The 19,095-nt window shown below is 42.5% G+C and overlaps 1 protein-coding gene across 1 annotated transcript in view; it reads right to left on the bottom strand.

Moving 5' to 3' along the window:
- LOC106571749 (kelch-like protein 29) overlaps positions 1-19,095 on the bottom strand; it is a 327,789-nt gene that overhangs the window by 79,478 nt on the left and 229,216 nt on the right. Inside the window, exons 7-9 of the mRNA XM_014145167.3 lie at positions 11,591-11,787; positions 734-846; positions 386-532 (exon numbers count right to left, since the gene is read on the bottom strand). Coding sequence (XP_014000642.3) covers positions 386-532; positions 734-846; positions 11,591-11,787 — 457 coding nt within the window. The remainder of the gene's footprint in view (positions 1-385; positions 533-733; positions 847-11,590; positions 11,788-19,095) is intronic.

Raw genomic sequence — 19,095 nt, 5'->3', positions numbered from 1 at the left:
GTAGACCACACTATCTTCCAAGAGAGTTCACATCTATATTATTCGTAGCCATCTATTTACCACCACAAACGTTCACAATCATCACATACACTGCTGCTACTCTGTTTATTATCTATCCTGATTGCCCAGTCACTTTTACACCTACCAACATGTACCCCTGCACATTGACCCGGTACCGGTACTCCTTGTACATAGCCTCGCTGTTGGTATTTATTGTGTTACTATTTTCAATTTTTATTTACTTTTTAACTCTGCATATTGGGAAAGGTCTCGTAAGTATGCATTTCAAGCATTTCAAGCTGAATACCTGTTGTATTCAGCGCATGTGAGAAATACAATTTGATTTGAACCACTCCCTCCTACCTCTCTACCCTCCCTGCCTTACCTGTACTCTGGAGGTGGGGTCTCGTTTGATCCAATTGATTGCAGTCTCGTAGACCAGTTCCTCAGTCTTGGTATTGAGGCTGTCATTAGACAGGTAGGCCACCAGGTCCTCCTTAGACACATTCAGAATCTCCTCCTGACCTGCTGCCTAGAGCACAAAGGGTTGAAACTTGATTGGGATAAAAATCCAGTTTTTATCATGTTTGGTAGGTGGTATGGTCTTTTTTATGAACATCTTATAAATTCATTCATGCATGTATGCATGTATTCATGCATGTATTCATTAATGCATTTATCCATCCACCCACTCACCCATCCATCGATTTGTTCATTCAGTAAATCCACCTACCTCAGGGAAGTTCTGGAGTGCAAAGGCTTTGGCCATGTTGTGGAGCTCTGTACATCGCATAGCCTCAGCCATGCCCAGCACACCTAGACAGTTCCCTGCTGTTAGCTGTTTCTCTGCAGAGAGAGAGAGGAGAGAGTGAAAAGGTGGGGAAAGGAGAGGGGAGAGAGAGGAGAGGGTGAGAGAAAGAGAGGACAGAGAGGAGAGGGGGAGAGGAAGAGAGGAGAGAGGTGAGAGGGAGAGACAGAGGGGAAAAAAGGGAAGAGATGGAGAGATTGTCATTCACACATCCATTAAAAAGTCGGGATGAGGGGGGAAGGGAGAGAGAAAGAGGGGAGAGCTTTGGTCTATCTGTGTGTATATCTTGGGCTAGGGAGAGAGTGTAATAACTCAAACAGCTCAAGGGACAAACAACAAGGGGAATCGATCGCTAGGTGCCCACTGAGCAGGGCCAGGAGACTGGGAAGGCATAGCAGGGATTAGTACTGCAGGTAAAGACGTTTCTCTCTCTCTCACACACACACACACACACACACACACACACACACACACACACACACACACACACACACACACACACACACACACACACACACACACACACGCCCTGGGCTGGGGCCCACAGTGTGAGGCCTGATCAAATGAGACATAGGTACTGACTACCACCAGATCTCCCATCTATAAGCACAGAGCACTATGTGTGTGTGTGTGTGTGTGTGTGTGTGTGTGTGTGTGTGTGTGTGTGTGTGTGTGTGTGTGTGTGTGGTGTACCAGCTGCCTATACAAATATTAAGAGGAAAGGTAATTTAGAATCTCACTATTACAAGACCAAAATATAATAATAAAAAACAGGGTTCATGTGACAAAGTGTCTGTTAAAGTCTTAAGTTAACTCAGTGTGTTGAAGCTGAATAGGAAAACAAAGCCTTCTGAAATGAATACAAGTGTAGTCTGTTAATGTGGTGTTTGAGCAGATGTGCTTTTACTGTTTCTGAGAGAGAGAAGTCTGAGGGGGCGTGAGAGTGTGTAATAATAACTACAGCTAGACCAATTAATACCTTTACAGAGCTGTGTCTATATCTAATCAATATGAAACAAGGTTGAAATGTGTTTGGTATTCTTATTTGGTTTTTATCTTAATTGATTCCACAGGTACCATTCATTCAGGTTCATTTGTGTGGGTGTGAGGAGAGTCTGTGCAGTATCCATCTGTTATTATAAGGTGTATGTGTGTGTGTGCTGCATGGTGTGCAATATCTCATAAACTCAGTGGAGCAGATTGCAGACATAGTGAATAAAGGAGTTTTATTCCAGGCTCTGGAAGGTTCCATAGTCGCCGGTTGTAAATCCTCCCACGGTTTATTTCTTGTGACTTGAAGTTGTTCTAATATGATGGACAAAATAACATGTTAAATAAGTTACCCTGGTGTGTTGAGGTGTTTTTGTCACACTAAAAAAATCTGATGAACTCAATGCACCATGGCCAAAGTTAATTTCTTCCGCATCTCTTCAGTACATTTGTTGCGAACTTCAATATCCCTGACATGATATCAATGTCTTTGTTCCAAGGTTATACACTGTACCAGTATTATGTCTCTATTCTAACATGCTCAAATGTCATGAATCATGTTCAGGCTGAAGTCTCTGACTACACTACAAACGGTTTCCATGTTTTTCACAAGTCCATATCGTTGGACTGGGGGCCTCAGTGAGAGGCCTGATCAAATGAGACATAGGTACTGACCACCACCAGATCTCCCATCTATAAACACAGAGCACTATGTGTGTGTGTGTGTGTGTGCGCACGTGCGTGTGTGTGTGTGTGTGTGTGTGTGTGTGTGTGTGTGTGTGTGTGTGTGTGTGTGTGTGTGTGTGTGTGTGCGCGTATACATTGCCTTCAGAAAGTATTCATACCCCTTGACTTATTCCACATTTTGTTGTGTTACAGTCTGAATTCAAAATGGATTAAATAATTATTTTTTTCTCACTCATCTACACACAATACCCCATAATGACAAATTGGGGTATTGACAACCATTTTCAGGTCAAGCCATAGATTTTCAAGTAGATTTAAGTCAAAACTGTAACACGGTCACTCATGAACATTCTTCTTGGTAAGCAACAGTGTAGATTTGGTCTGGTGTTTTAGCTTATTGTCCTGCTGAAAGGTAAATTCATCTCCCAGTGTCTGGTGGAAAGCAGACTGAACCAGGTTTTCCTCTAGGATTGTGCCTGTGCTTAGCTCCATTCCGTTTCTTTTTTATCCTGAGAAACTCCCCAGTCCTTAACAATGACAAGCATACACATAACATGATACAGCCACCACTATGCTTGAAAATATGGTGGGTGGTACTCAGTCATGTGGTGTATTGGATTTGCCCCTCACATAACACCTTGTATTCAGGACAAAAAATGTTTGTCAAATGTTTTGCAGTATTACTTTAGAGCCTTGTTGAAAAACAGGATGCATGTTTTGGAATATTTGTATTCTGTACAGGCTTCCTTCTTTTCACTCTGTCATTTAGGTTAGTATTGTAGAGTAACTACAATGTTGTTGATCCATCCTCAGATTTCTTCTATCACAGCCATTAAACTCTGTAACTGTTTTAAAGTCACCATTGGCCTCATGGTGAAATCTGAGTGGTTTCCTTCCTCTCCGGAAACTTAGTTAGGAAGGACACCTGTATCTTTGTAGTGACTAGGTGTATTGACACACCATCTAAAGTGTAATTAATAACTTCACCATCTTCAAAGGGATATTCAAAGTCAGATGTTTTTATTTTTACCCATCTACCAATAGGTGCCATTCTTTATGAGCAATTGGAAAGCCTCCCTGGTCTTCGTGGATGAATCTGTGTTTGAAATTCACTATGACATTATGGGGTATTGTGTGTAGGCTAGTGACTAAAAAATATAGATTTAATCCATTTTAAATTCAGGATGTAACAACAAAATGCAGAAAAAGTCAAGGGGTGTGAATACTTTCTGAAGGCACTGTATGTATGGACGTGTTTAACTGGCCAAGTCCCCACAAGAATAGAAAACAAACAAACATTTGACCAACTGGGGACATTTTGTGAGAACACACAGAATTAGTGTTAGAATTACATTAAGGGTTAGGAGCTAGGGTTAGTTTTAGCGTTAGGAGCTAGGGTTAGGTTTAGGGTTAAGATTTGGTTTTTGGCTTAGGGTTAGGTTGAGGGTTAAGATTTGTTTTTTGGCTTAAGGTTACGGTTAGGGTAAGAGTAACCCATGTACAAGTCTTTCTGTGTGTGTGTGTGTGTGTGTGTGTGTGTGTGTGTGTGTGTGTGTGTGTGTGTGTGTGTGTGTGTGTGTGTGTGTGTGTGTGTGTGTGTGTGTGTGTCTGTTGGTGCGCGTAAATGCTGCCTATACACTTTAATAATGGAAAAATTGATGTAATAAATGTATCACTAGCCACTTTAAACAATGCCACTTCATGTTTACATACCCTACATTACTCATCTCATATGTATATACTGTACTCTATACCATCTACTGCATCTTGATGTAATGTATCACTAGCCACTTTAAACAATGCCACTTTTATATGTTTACATACCCTACATTACTCATCTCATATGTATATACTGTACTCTATACCATCTACTGCATCTTGCCTATGCCGTTCTATACCATCACTCATTCATATATTTTTTATGTACATATTCTAATTCCTTCCTTTACACTTGTGTGTATAAGGTAATTGTTGTGAAATTGTTAGGTTAGATTACTCGTTGGATATTACTGCATTGTCGGAACTAGAAGCACAAGCATTTCGCTACACTCGCATTAACATCTGCCAACCATGTGTATGTGACAAATAAAATTGGATTTGATTTCACCAGGAAAGGTTGTGGAGCATCTCACCACTACAAGACCAAAATATAATAATAAAAAACAGGGTTCATGTGACAAAGTGTCTGTTAAAGTCTAAAGTTAACTCAGTGTGTTGAAGCTGAATAGGGAAACAAAGCCTTCTGAAACTAATACAACTGTAGTCTGTTAATGTGGTGTTTGATTGAGAAGATGTGGTTTTACTGTTTCTGAGAGAGAGAGAGAAGTCTGAGGGGGCGTGAGAGTGTGTAATAATAACTAGAGCTAGACCAATCAATACCTTTACAGAGCTGTCTCTATATCTAATCAATATGAAACAAGGTTGAAATGTGTTTGGTATTCTTATTTGGTTTGATCTTAATTGATTCCACAGGTACCATTCATTCAGGTTCATTTGTGTCGGTCTTCAGATGGCCCCGGGGGGGGATGGCTGCAATTTTACAGGCTCCTAACCAATTGTGCTATTTTGTTAGTTTCGCATTTTTTCGCATTGTATAAATCATTTTGTACATAATGTTGCTGCTACCGTCTCTTATGACCGAAAAGAGCTTCTGGTCATCAGAACAACGATTACTTACCTCGAACTGGACAAAGATTTTTTTCTTTAATGAGTCCGACGCGAAGGATATACTGCTTCCCGGAGACCAGGCCCAAATCCCCATCATTCGTGTGAAGAAAAGACGGAAATACAGGAGGTCTGGGTGCCTTGTGAGAATTCGTCGGCAAGTGAGTACATCACCACTACCCTCGGTATTATTGGCCAACGTGCAATCATTGGAAAACAAACTGGACGATCTACTACGATTAAGACTATCCTACCAACGGGACATTAAAAACTGTAATATCTTATATTTCACAGAGACTTGGCTGAACGACGACACAAATAATATAGAGCTGGCTGGCTTCTCTGTGTTTCGGCAGAACAGAGCAGCTACGTCTGGTAAGACGAGGGGCGGGGGTGTGTGTCTATTTGTCAATAACTGCTGGTGCGCGATGTCTAATATTAAAGAAAGGTGACGCGGATGCTACGCTACAGGACTGTTTTGCTAGCACAGACTGGAATATGTTACGGGATTAATCCAATGGCATTGAGGAGTATACCAACTCAGTCACCGGCTTCATCAGTAAGTGCATCGACGACGTCGTCCCCACAGTGAAGGTACGTACAGTTGAAGTCGGAAGTTTACATACACCTCAGCCAAATACATTTAAACTCAGTTTTTCACAATTCCTGACATTTAATCCAAGTAAAAATTCCCCGTTTTAGGTCAGTTAGGATCACCACTTTATTTTCAGAATGTGAAATGTCAGAATAATAGTAGAGAGAATGATTTCAGCTTTTATTTCTTTCATCACATTCCCAGTGGGTCAGAAGTTTACATTCACTCAAGTATTATTCCCACAATAAGTTGGGTGAATTTTGGCCCATTCCTCCTGACAGAGCTGGTCTAACCGAGTCAGGTTTGAAGGCCTCCTTGATCACACACGCTTTTTCAGTTCTGTCCACAAATTTTCTATAGGCTTGAGGTCAGGGCTTTGTGATGGCCACTCCAATACCTTGACTTCGTTGTCCTTAAGCCATTTTTCCACAACTTCGGAAGTATGCTTGGGGTCATTGTCCATTTGGAAGACCCATTTGCGACCAAGCTTTAACTTCCTGACAGATGTCTTGAGATGTTGCTTCAATATATCCACATACATTTCCTTCTTCAAGATGCCATCTATTTTGTGAAGTGCACCAGTCTCTCCTGCAGCAAAGCACCCCCACAACATGATGCTGCCACCCCCGTACTTCACGGTTGGTATGGTGTTTGCAAGCCTCTCCCTTTTCCCTCCAAACATAACAATGGTCATTATGGCCAAACAGTTCTATTTTTGTTTCATCAAACCAGAGGACATTTCTCCAAAAAGTACGATCTTTGTCCCCATGTGCAGTTGCAAACCGTAGTCTGTTTTTTTAATGGAGGTTTTGGAGCAGTGGCTTATTCCTTGCTGAGCGGCCTTTCAGGTTATGTCGATATAGGACTCGTTTTACTGTGGATAGAGATACTTTGTACCTGTTTCCTCCAGCATCTTCACAAGGTCCTTTGCTGTTGTTCTGGGATTGATTTGCACTTTTCGCACCAAAGTACGTTCATCTCTAGGAGACAAAACGCGTCTCCTTCCTGAGCGGTATGACGACTGCGTGGTCCCATGGGGTTTATACTTAGGTACTATTGTTTGTACAGATGAACGTGGTACCTTCAGGCATTTGGAAATTGATCCCAAGGATGAACCAGACTTGTGGAGGTCTCTAATTTTTTGTCCGAGTTCTTGGCTGATTTCTTTTGATTTTCCCATGATGTCAAGCAAAGAGGCACTGAGTTTAAAGGTAGGCCTTGAAATACATCCACAGGTACACCTCCAATTGACTCAAATGATGTCAATTAGCCTATCAGAAGCTTCTAAAGCAATTACATCATTTTCTGGAATGTTCCAAGCTGTTTAAAGGCACAGTCAACTTAGTGTATGTACACTTCTGACCCACTGGAAATGTGATACAGTGAATTACAAGGGAAATAATCTGTCTGTAAACAATTGTTGAAAAAATGACTTGTTTCATGCACAAAGTAGATGTCCTAAACGACTTCCCAAGACTATAGTTTGTTAACAAGAAATTTGTGGAGTGGTTGAAAAACGAGTTTTAATGACTCCAACCTAAGTGTATGTAAACTTCCAACTTCAACTGTACATTTCCCAACCAGAAGCCATGGATTACAGGCAACATCCGCACCGAGCTAAAGGCTAGAGCTGCCGCTTTCAAGGAGCGGGACAATAATCTGACGCTTATGAGAAATCCTGCTATGCCCTCAGATGAACCATCAAACAGGCAAAGCATCAATACAGGACTAAGATTGAATCCTACTACACCGGCTCTGATGCTCGTCGGATGTGTCAGGGCTTGAAAACTATTGAGTTTGAGTTTATTTTTACAAGGACATTAATCAACGTTTCAGTAAAAGTACCACCGCGAGTTACCCATTTACACGAGCCTACCAGACGAGCTAAATGAACCAGCTGTTCCGGACGACTGTATGATCACGTTCTCCGTTGCCGATGTGAGCAAGACCTTTAAAACAGGTCAACATTCACAAAGCCGAGGGGCTAGATGGATTACCAGAGAATGCGGGGACCAACTGGCAGTTGTCTTCGCTGACATTTTCAACCTCTCCCTGGCCGAGTCTGTAATACCTACATGTTTCAAACAGACCACCATAGTCTCTGTGCCCAAGAAAGCGAAGGTAACCTGCCTAAATGATTACCGCCCCGTAGCACTCACGTCGGTATCCATGAAGTGCTTTGAAAGGCTGGTCATGGCTCACATCAACACCATCATGCCATAAACCCTAGACCCACTCCAATTCACATACTGCCCCAACAGATCCACAAATGACGCAAAGATTTTTTTGGGGGGGGGGTATTTTTCTTAAAACTGCATTGTCGGTTAAGGGCTTGTAAGTAAGCATTTCACTGTAAGGTCTACACCTGTGTTATTCGGCACATGTGACAAATAACATTTGATTTTGTTTGATCTCAATAGCACTCCACACTGCCCTTTCCCACCTGGACAAGATGAACCCGTATGTATTCATTGATTACAGCTCAGCGTTCAACATCATAATGCCCACAAAGCTCATCACTAAGCTAAGGACCCTGAGACTAAACACCTCCCTCTGCAACTGGATCATGGACTTCCTGATGGGCTGCCCCCAAGTGGTAAGGGTAGGCAACAACACATCTGACATGCTGATCCTCAACACTGGGGCCCCTCAGGTGTGCGTGCTTAGTCCCCTCCTGTACTCCCTGTTCACCGACAACTACAGTACGTGGCCAAGCATGACTCCAACACCATCATTAAGTTTGCTGACGACACAACAGTGGTCCAGTAGGCCTGATCACCGACAACGATGAGGCAGCCTATAGTGAGGAGGTCAGAGACCTGGCAGTATGATGCCAGGAAAACAACCTCTCTCTCAATGTGAGCAAGACAAAGAAGCTGGAGGGCTGAACAGGCCCCCATTAACATCGATGGGGCTGAAGTGGAGCGGGTCTAGAGTTTCAAGTTCCTTGGTGTCCACATCACCAACAAACTATCATGGTCCAAACACACCAGGACAGTTGTAAAGAGGGCACGACAACACCTTTTCCTCCTCAGGAGACTGAAAAGATTTGGCGTGGGTCCCCATATCCTCAAAAAGTTCTACAGCTGCACCATCGAGAGCATCCTGACCAGTTGCATCTCTGCCTGGTATGGCAACTGCTCGGCATCTGACCGTAAGGTGCTACAGGGGGTAGTGCGTACGGCCCAGTACATCCCACTGGGGCCAAGCATCCTGACATCCAGGACCTATATATTAGGCGGTGTCAGAGGAAGGACCAAAAAATTGTCAAAAACTCAAGTCACCCAAGTCATAGACTGTTCTCTCTGCTACCGCACGGCAAGCGGTACCGGATCCCCAAGTCTAGGACAAAAAGGCTTCTTAACAACTTCTACCCCCAAGACATAAGACTGCTGAACAACACTGCTAATATTCACTGTTTATTATCTATGCATAGTCACCTTACAAATGATCTCAAATAACCTGTACCTGTACCCTCACACATTGACTCGGCACCGGTACCCCCTGTATACAGTATAGCCTCGTTATTGTTATCTAAATGTACTGTGTTACTTTTTGATTGATTAGATTTTATTTTACTTTAGTGTATTTAGTAAATATTTTTTAAACTCTATTTCTTGAACTGCATTGTTGGTTAAGGGCTTGTAAGTAAGCATTTCACTGTAAGGTTGTATTCGGCGTATGTGACAAAAATATATATTTTAAGAGAGTCTGTGCAGTATCAATCTGTTATTATATGGCATGTGTGTGTACGTGTTGCATGGTGTGCAATATCTCAAACTCAGTGGAGCAGATTGCAGACATAGTGAATAAAGGAGTTTTATTCCAGGCTCTGGAAGGTTCCATAGTCGCCGGTTGTAAATCCTCCCACGGTTTATTTCTTGTGACTTGAAGTTGTTCTAATATGATGGACAAAATAACATGTTAAATAAGTTACCCTGGTGTGTTGAGGTGTGTTTTTGTCACACTAAAAAAATCTGATGAACTCAATGCACCATGGCCAAAGTTAATTTCTTCCGCATCTCTTCAGTACATTTGTTGCGAACTTCAATATCCCTGACATGATATCAATGTCTTTGTTCCAAGGTTATACACTGTACCAGTATTATGTCTCTATTCTAACATGCTCAAATGCCATGAATCATGTTCAGGCTGAAGTCTCTGACTACACTACAAACGGTTTCCATGTTTTTCACAAGTCCATATCGTCGGACGAAACGTGAAAAACAAATCGATATTTATTTTCACTGTCTTCCCCCTCCCTTTTACTGCTCTGACCTTTTTCATCCCATTGCCAGACATCCTATCCTTGTCTTAGAGCTCTCTCCACATCTCCCCAACCATCTCTATTAAATGGTAGGTATAATCTGACATTTACCGTCTCCCAGTCCCTTGACCTCCTAAACCCATGAGTACGCATTTGCTCCTCAGTTGACCCCTGGGCTTTCCCCGCCAACACCCCTCCCCCAACCTCCTTTTCCAAGACCCATATCCTCTCCCTCCCTCCCCACCGTATGTAGGCATCGATCGGTCTGAGTATCTGTGGGTTCTATCATAGCTTACGCTGGAGGATTTGACATATAACTGACAATTGTTCCCTGACCTTTTGTCCTGGCGCCTCCCAACTCCTGAGGGCCGAGAGGAGAGAGAGAGCGACAGACCTAGAGACAGACCGAGAGACAAACCGGGATAGGGAGCAAAATTATGTCTCCCTCTTTTACTTCGGGGGGGAATTTACGCTAAATTTGGACTCCTGTCAGAAAGGGTGCGAGGGACTATGTGCCAAAGACAGAAACTTAGGCTTAGTGTGACGAGACACCTACTTACCCACATCCCCCCACACCCCACACCCTACAGGTGAAGTCAGAAGTCCACAAGTCTGGTTCATCCTTGGGAGCAATTTCCAAACGCCTGAAGGTACCATGTTCATCTGTACAAACAATAGTACACAAGTATAAACACCATGGGACCACGCAGCCATCATACCGCTCAGGAAGGAGACGCGTTCTGTCTCCAAGAGAGGAAGAGGCCACTGCTCCAAAACCGCAATAAAAAAGCCTGACTACAGTTTGCAACTGCACATGGGACAAAGATCGTACTTTTTGGAGAAATGTCCTCTGGTTTGATTTAAACAAAAATAGAACTGTTTGGCCATAATGACCATCGTTATGTTTGGAGGGAAAAGGGGGAGGATTGCAAGCCAAAGAACACCATCCCAACCGTGAAGCACGAGGGGTGGCAGCATCGTGTTGTGGGGGTACTTTGCTGCAGGAGGGACTGGTGCACTTCACAAAATAGATGGCTTCATGAGGAAGGAACATTTTGGATATATTGAAGCAACATCTCAAGACATCAGTCAGGAAGTTAAAGCTTGGTCGCAAATGGGTCTTCCAAATGGACAATGACCTTAATCCTATAGAAAATTTGTGGGCACAACTGAAAAAGTGTGTGCGAGCAAGGAGGCCTTCAAACCTGACTCAGTTACACCAGCTCTGTCAGGAGGAATGGGCCAAAATTCTTATTGTGGGAAGCTTGTGGAAGGCTACCCGAAGCGTTTGACCCAAGTTAAACAATTTAAAGGCAATGCTACCAAATACTAATTGAGTGTATGTAAACGTCTGACCCACTGGGAATGTGATGAAAGAAATAAAAGCTGAAATAAATAATTCTCTCTACTATTTTTCTGACATTTCACATTCTTAAATTAAAGTGGTGATCCTAGCTGACCTAAGACAGGGGATTTTTACGAGGATTAAATGTCAGGAATTGTGAAAAACGGAGTTTAAATGTATTTGGCTAAGGTGTATGTAAACTTCCGACGTCAACTGTATGTCATAGGTACATACCTAGGAAGGACACACCGACTTTGCAGAAGGTGTTGAATTGGAACTTGTTGGCGGCCTCTAGCAGTGTCTTGGCGTTAGCTGAGTCTATGACCAGAGAGCCCGTGTAGACAAACTCCAGCAACAGCTCCAACACGTCAGCTCCAATGTTGCTCATCTGCAGCTCTAGCTTCTCCCCGCTCCTCGTCTCCCCTGACGACCTGACCAACCAACCACGGTAGACGGGAGTTAGACACCGAAGAGACGCACACACACACACATAACTAGGACAAGAGCTACACACAGATACACACACTCACATACACTCGCACACACACAACCTGGGTCTTTACAAAACAAGGGAAAAATAGCAGAATCAATACAATCGAATACAAAGTAATACAAAGTATTTTTGGGGTCTATTGTTTTTACAGTAAGAGACTAGGGTTTGTAACAGTACACAGTTATGGTAGTTTGTGCTCCATCTGAAACAAAACAGTTCTCTCAAAACAAGGATTAGGAAAGCACAAGTAATTTGTTTGTCTTCATCATGGCAAATTAATATCCAAAAAGGCATGCTTTGACATGTGTGTTCTCATGTATGCATAGATATTCAAGAAGATGCATACATGCTAATGGCAGACAAATGACAGAGAGATGGGAGGGGGTGATAAAACCACACATGTACTGACAGATTGGAAAACCACTAGGTATGTTACTGTAGCTGTCTGATCATTCAATGTTATTGTAATGGAAGACCTTAAGCTATGTTAGCTGTGGTATGTCTGAATGCTAGCATAGAGTTGCGCCCAATACTACAATCTTGAAGCCAGTCTCCCAAGAATCTGCCAGATCATTAGATTTGTTTTTGTGCTTTTTTTCCTGTGTTTTTTTTAAAAGCAATTTTGAGATTCTGTTTTGTAAAGAAAAGCTCTACATAAAATACATATTATTATTATTATTACAATACTGTATGACTATCCTGTGTGCTGTATATCAATGCTACAAATCAGATTCATATATAGTGTGGTGCTGGGTGGGATATCTCTAGCTAATGTAGTCCTCCCAGCCTCATGGCGATTGGTTGCGTCAGAGTCCGCCTGCATTGTGACATCATCAGGATCAGTAATTAGTTGATGTGTTCTAACTCTACGCCTTAATGTCCCATGTGACACAACATAATCTAGTCAAGGGCAAAATAAACAGAATCAATGCCCCAGAATGCAGTGTGAGATACTGTGTCATTCCCCCGAGGGCTGTGGACATAAACAATATGAAAACTACCAACGATTGAGATGGATGGGGTGTATTCTCCTTCTGTTGTTCATATCGACTGGCTACACTGCATAATGCTCAGTGTCTGTCTGTTTCAAGTGGTACTGTCTCTTACTGGGTTGGTGTGAGTCGATAAAATAGCTTTTACAGAGCATACAGTCAGACACAGTTTTGATGCCGGATGCAGACAGACGGACACAGACATATGGACAGGATGGTTAGAGTGAAGAGGAAGGAGTGGGAGAGAGAGAGAGAGAGAGAGAGAGAGAGAGAGAGAGGGGGGGGGGGAGATGAGAGGAAGAGGGTTGGTTCATCCACAGGGACCAGCAGCCATCCTTCAGAGGGGGGTTGGGAGGGATTAGGTGGGGTTGGGGGTGGGGTCCATGACTGTTCCTGGGTCTTTTAAATAAGAGATCCCCCCCCCTGCCCCCCAGCACACCTAAACCCAAAGCCCAAAGCCTCTGCCCCCAGCTCGCTGCCACATTCACCAGTAGCCTGTATGCCTGTATATGAACGTAGTTGACATTAGTAGTCATTGAGCCATCTTAGGAGGTGAGAGAAGGGGAGGAGAAGGACAACGCAAAAATAAATAAGACAATGGGGATCTGTCTCTGCATAGACGGACATAGGGAGGCTGGAAAGACCAAGACAGTTATTAATTTCCTCCTGCAAAGCAAAAAGCCATAGTGTTGTTATGTTATTGCCTTCCCGCCCTATGCTGTGGCGGTACTAAAGCTAGATAAAAGGGGGGAGGAGGGGAGGTTGGGGGTGTAGTCCAGGGTTAAGCGATGGTGGGGAAGGGAGGAAGAAGAAGAAAAAGGGGAAAAAAAGAATAAAATATAAAACAAGAGCATGCTCATCAACCAGGTCAATTAGTGCAATGGGAATCGACTCGAGTGGCAATTTGTTTTGCCTGAGTGTTTTTGTTATGGAAATGGTCTTTCCGCCTCTTCTCACAGAGGTGGCTGTTTATACTGCTGCATCTGATTGCAGACTTGTTTTTTTTATGTAAAAGAGGGATAGAAAGGGAGAGAGCAAGGGAGAGTAAAACAAGAGGGAGAATTTGAGAGAGGTATCTGTTTACAAAAAAACGCACCACTCTTTTCCCGAAGAAAGAGTATTTCATTCAGCATAGACTGTCAGAAAGGGGGAGCAGAAAGAGAGGGGATGTGTCATATATGGGTTTCTAATGTGTCCTTCTGTAAAAGGACTATCTTATACCACATTCATCATGTTTTCTCAAATTTCAGCTGGAGAAATGCCCTGATTCCCGCAGACATTTTACTCTGTGTGCTCAAAGGAATCCAAGCTCATCCAAAATATACACTTTTGTGTGAGAAAACTAAATGTTACTTGTTTTATTATTGTCACCAGCAAAAAATGAACCAAACATGGATTTAACATAGCGTGCCTGCCCGTTTGACGATGTAATTAGAGTTTAGTTTGTGCTTGTTTGTATTGGAAGCTTTTTGTGGCTACATTCCTGACAATGGGTGAGGTGGGTTAGCTATTGTGTCTCTTTATTGAGGCACGTCCAGGTGTGCAGAGTGACAGTAATGGGTCCATGGCTGCATCTCAATAGTCAAAAGTGGCTTCCTCTCCAAGCAAATACCTGGGCATCCACTACATTGCTTTCCCCTGTCCAACAATGTGTTTTCAGATGATTGCAGATGAAGGAAATGAGATGAGAAGAGGAGGCCACTTCAGACACCCCTCCTCAAGTTAACAAGTACAGTAACAACCCTGAGCCACACAACGAGGCCCAGCACGTACACTGGTATCACGAGTGTGTTTTGAGCGGCCGCAGAGTGGCACAGCTAATTGTTAGATTAATTAACCCATGACATTGTGGGCATTGCGGTTCAGGGTCGTATCCTGAGCTGGACAGGTTACTCTAAATGTAATCCATTATAGTTACTAATTACCTGACCAAAGTTGTAATCAGTAACGTAACTTTTGGATTACCCAAACTCAGTAACATAATCAGATTACTTTCTTACTTTTGGATTACTTTCCCCTTAAAAGGCATTAGAAGAAGACAAAAAGGATCCATCTTCATAGTGGTCTCTGACTTGTGGTCAGTCTCGCTCAGGTGGAACAAACTTACACTTGCACCTTTTTTAATGCTGAATTTGAATGTCATTGAGAAAACAGAAAGATGTCAATGTATTTTTTTGTCAACATCCTTTCTGAATTTAAATGTAATCCAAGAAGTAATCATCTACATTTTTAAAAGTATCTGTAATCTGATTACAATATTTTAGCTGGTAACATAACTGATTATAGTTAGTGTTTCTACATCCCAACCCTGTGGACACACTGCTGTTTTTTGTCTTAAGCGCGAAGCATTGAGTGGAGTAAACCCTGCTATATAAGAGAATAAAATTGGACAAAAGAAAAGGATTAGGATTTTGGACTATTATTATTATGGCTAGTGCTTCTGTCGAGACAGAGGATGAGGAAGATAGAAGTCTTGTTCAGATTTGTCGACATTCATCAGAGGATCTTTCGGAGCAGAGTCTAGGTTTGTTTATGCTATCTATTGCTGTGACCATATATATGGCTTACAGTACAGCTGGTTGAAATGACGTCATTCTGCTTGTAATTATGTTATTTCAATGTATTTCAGTTTTGCCTGCTGGGTAGACGGTAATGCATACTGTATAACTGACAGGACAGTAGTAGGGGAATAGTAAGCGCTTGCTGGAATCTCAGCTGGAGGATTCTACCACCCAGAGAGCACATGTTGACAAGGAAGACTAAAAGCTTTAGTATCACTTTCTCCTCTCCGACTCATAACAGACTCTGCCTGGGCTCAGTCAGAATTAGGGCTGTGACGATACGGGTATCGTGATACTTATTTAAGAAAACAGCTCTAATGTTGGAGTCACATTTACGCTGAACCTAAACATAAATGCAACATGTAAATTGTTGGTCCTATGTTTCATGAGCTGAAATAAAAGATCCCAGAGATTTTCCATTCGCACAAAAAGCTTATTTCTCTCAAATGTTGTGCACACATTTCTTTACATCCCTGTTGGTGAGCATTTTAGCCTTTGTCAAGATACTCCATCCTCCTGACAGGTGTGGTATATCAAGAAGCTGATTAAACAGCATGATCGTTACACAGGTGCACCTTGTGCTGGGGAGAATAAAAGGCCACTCTAAAATGTGCAGTTTTGTCACACAACACAATGCCACAGAGGTCTCAAGTCTTGAGGTAGCATGCAATTGTCATGATGACTGCAGGAATGTCCACCAGAGCTGTTGCCAGAGAATTCAATGTTTATTTATCTACCATAAGCCACCTCCAATGTCATTTTAGAGAATTTGGTAGTATCTCCAACCAGCCTCAAAACCACAGACCATGTGTAACCACAGCAGCCCATGACCTCCACATACAGCTTCTTCACCTGCGGGATTGTCTGAGGGGACAGGGGGCAGGGTTCTGAGGAGTATTTCTGTCTTTTGTGGTAAAAAAAAAACTACACAATTCTGATTGGCTGGGCCTGGCCACCCATTGGGTGGGCCTGGCTCCCAAGTGGGTGGGCCTATTGTTCAGTATATTTATTTTACATACAGAAGGTTTTTATGGGACCAAAGAGTTAGGTCTGCCTTGGTTTTCTTTGTTGGCATAAGAAAAAATATTGCGATACTGGTATTATCACAGCCCTAGACAGAATCATATGAAAACAGAAAGAGAGAGAGAGACTGCTCAGACAGTGTGTGCCTTTACACTAGGCCCTGCCGCTGAGCTGCACCAGATGCACTGTGCCCATAAATTAAGGGGGTGCAGAGCATACTTATTGAAACTCCAGATGGGGAAAATGGAATTACTGGGGGTGATCGTTGGTCTGTGGTCTTTCTGGGCTGAGCAGCAGCAGACTCTAAAGGGGAGGTAATAGGTTTTTGGTGGGTGAGTGCCGGGCGTGTTACATCATTCAGGTAGCAGGGTCGGGACGACTGGCAATTTCTGACAAGTTTAATACGAAAGAGGAGGGAGATACATCAACTCTGCAGACTTGTACGACAGACAGACAGACAGACAGACAGACAGACAGACAGACAGACAGACAGACAGACAGACAGACAGACAGACAGACAGACAGACAGACAGACAGACAGACAGACAGACAGACAGAGAGTTCCTTTAAGATTTTATCGAAATACAATACTATAGTCTACAAGGGTGGGAAATTTAACAAAGGCAGATTTTTATGATTTACATAAAATTGATGAGATTGCAGTTATATATCATCAGTTCAACTGTATGGACATTGTTAACATCTGTCATGGTTTAATCTTTAATCATTAGTGATCATTTTGCACAATCATTAATTGCTACTCATCTATCATAATCTAATTTTACTGATCCTTTCACCGAACTGACTATAAATTAGCGTTTTATAACGTACATTAAATATCAACACCATTTTTTTTTTTTTTTAAATGTTATGAATATTTTAAAATGCTGCCAACAGGAAATAGCTAGGTCTACATCCTGGGTATGATACAGAAAACGGTCACAATTTATTTGGATCGTCCGGATTTTCCATCTGTAGATGGAACAAACTATCTGTCGATAAGCACCTGCTTGCTAAGGTTAAGGTTAGGTTTAAAATAAAGGTTAGGGCAAGGGTTAGGGTTCAAGCCTGGGTTAGGGTTAGTGGATAGTTGAAATGTTACTGATAGTCTGTAGAGCATCTATCCAAATAAAGTGTTACCCAGAAACCTAATCTCACCCAAACTCACATACTGTAGCTTTAATGATTAAAATATAATCATATAAAAAATTATATTTCAAAACCATTTTCTAAATTGCTCTGCAATTTACTTAACTAAAAAAGTAAACACCATAACCTACTAAATGAAAATGACTTTCCTGACTGTAAACAAGAATTTTATCATTACTTAGCCACTTCGGGAAGTGCCAGCTGGGCAAATATTCCAATTTAGACGTACATTTCTTGTGTGTGTATGTATGTGTGTGTATACGTGTATATGTGTGTGAGGAAGAGGTGCTCAACCTCTGATATTACGTCTCTACTCTCTCTCTCTCTCTCTCTCTGAGTGAAGGCTGGCTGTCTGGATAACACCGGAGTTATATAGGCCTGCACCTCACACACACACGCACACACACACATACACACGCACATGCACGCACACACACGCGCTGTGGTAGTTTATGAGGCGCTGACAGGGAGTCCTGACACCAGTGAGTACCTCGATGGCGGGAGGTAGTGGGCAGCACAGGGAGAGCGTGAAGAGGGCGTTTCTCTCTTTCATTCGACCTCATAAAGATCTGGACACGGTGCGGGGCATGTGTGGCATCAGCATAATTCCACAGGCGCTGGAGAGTGACCTGAATGGCACAGAGACGCTGTAACTCAATGACAGGACCCTTGGCGGGGACCTTCTCTTCTCTCTCTCTCTGGTTTCTCTCTCGCTCTCTGTCGCTCTTTCTCTCTCTGGTTTCTCTCTCTCTCTCTTTAACCAACTCAGTGACACCCTACCTGACCGCGCAACACCTCAGAGAGCCAGAGCTAAAATGGCACGGCTTTCTCAGTCTCTCTCCCGCCGGCCCTCCCTCTCTCTGTGTTGTGTTTGACAGTAAACACACCAATAAAACCGAGAGGTGCCACATGCCTTATGAAGTCAAGAGCATGTATCGTTCTGTTTGCACTGTACATGCCGGAATGAATTCCAACAACGTCATAACAACTTGAACTTATATGATTCATAATCATACCATTATGCAAGTTATACAATTATTGATTAGTATAACATACATATTCATGGAATATACCACTAACTGAACGGTTAAATGAGAAATTCTATTTTTGATTTCATCTAGATGAGAAAGGCCCACGTTAGGATGACAAATTACGGTCGTTTTACAATAAATTATCCATTTAATGAGAATTTTCTCTATCAAGCAGCCAAATTAAGCAAGTACAATATAACAATGTATGCAGGCAGGCAGATGAACCTGATACAAATGATTTCCATTCCAATGGGGACTTTGTGACTTTCTGGGGACCTTTTCTCTATGCAGGACCTAATTCACTCCAGTCTTTTTCTTTATGCAGGACCTATCTCTCTATGCACAACCTAACTTTGGCTCAGATAAGGGAGAGAAACAGGGGAATCCTATCGACAGCTCCACCAACAAGTCTGCCTGTAGCAAACTGAAGGTTGTGGGTTGTGATGTACTGTATGTGTGAATATGAGTAGGGTGTGGTTGAGAAAGGGCT

The sequence above is a fragment of the Salmo salar genome, chromosome 15 (assembly GCF_965601325.2).
Source record: "Salmo salar chromosome 15, fSalSal1, whole genome shotgun sequence".
Lineage (NCBI taxonomy): Eukaryota > Metazoa > Chordata > Actinopteri > Salmoniformes > Salmonidae > Salmo > Salmo salar.
Note: the sequence above shows the minus strand (reverse complement) of the source record. Positions and strands in the feature narration are given on the sequence as shown.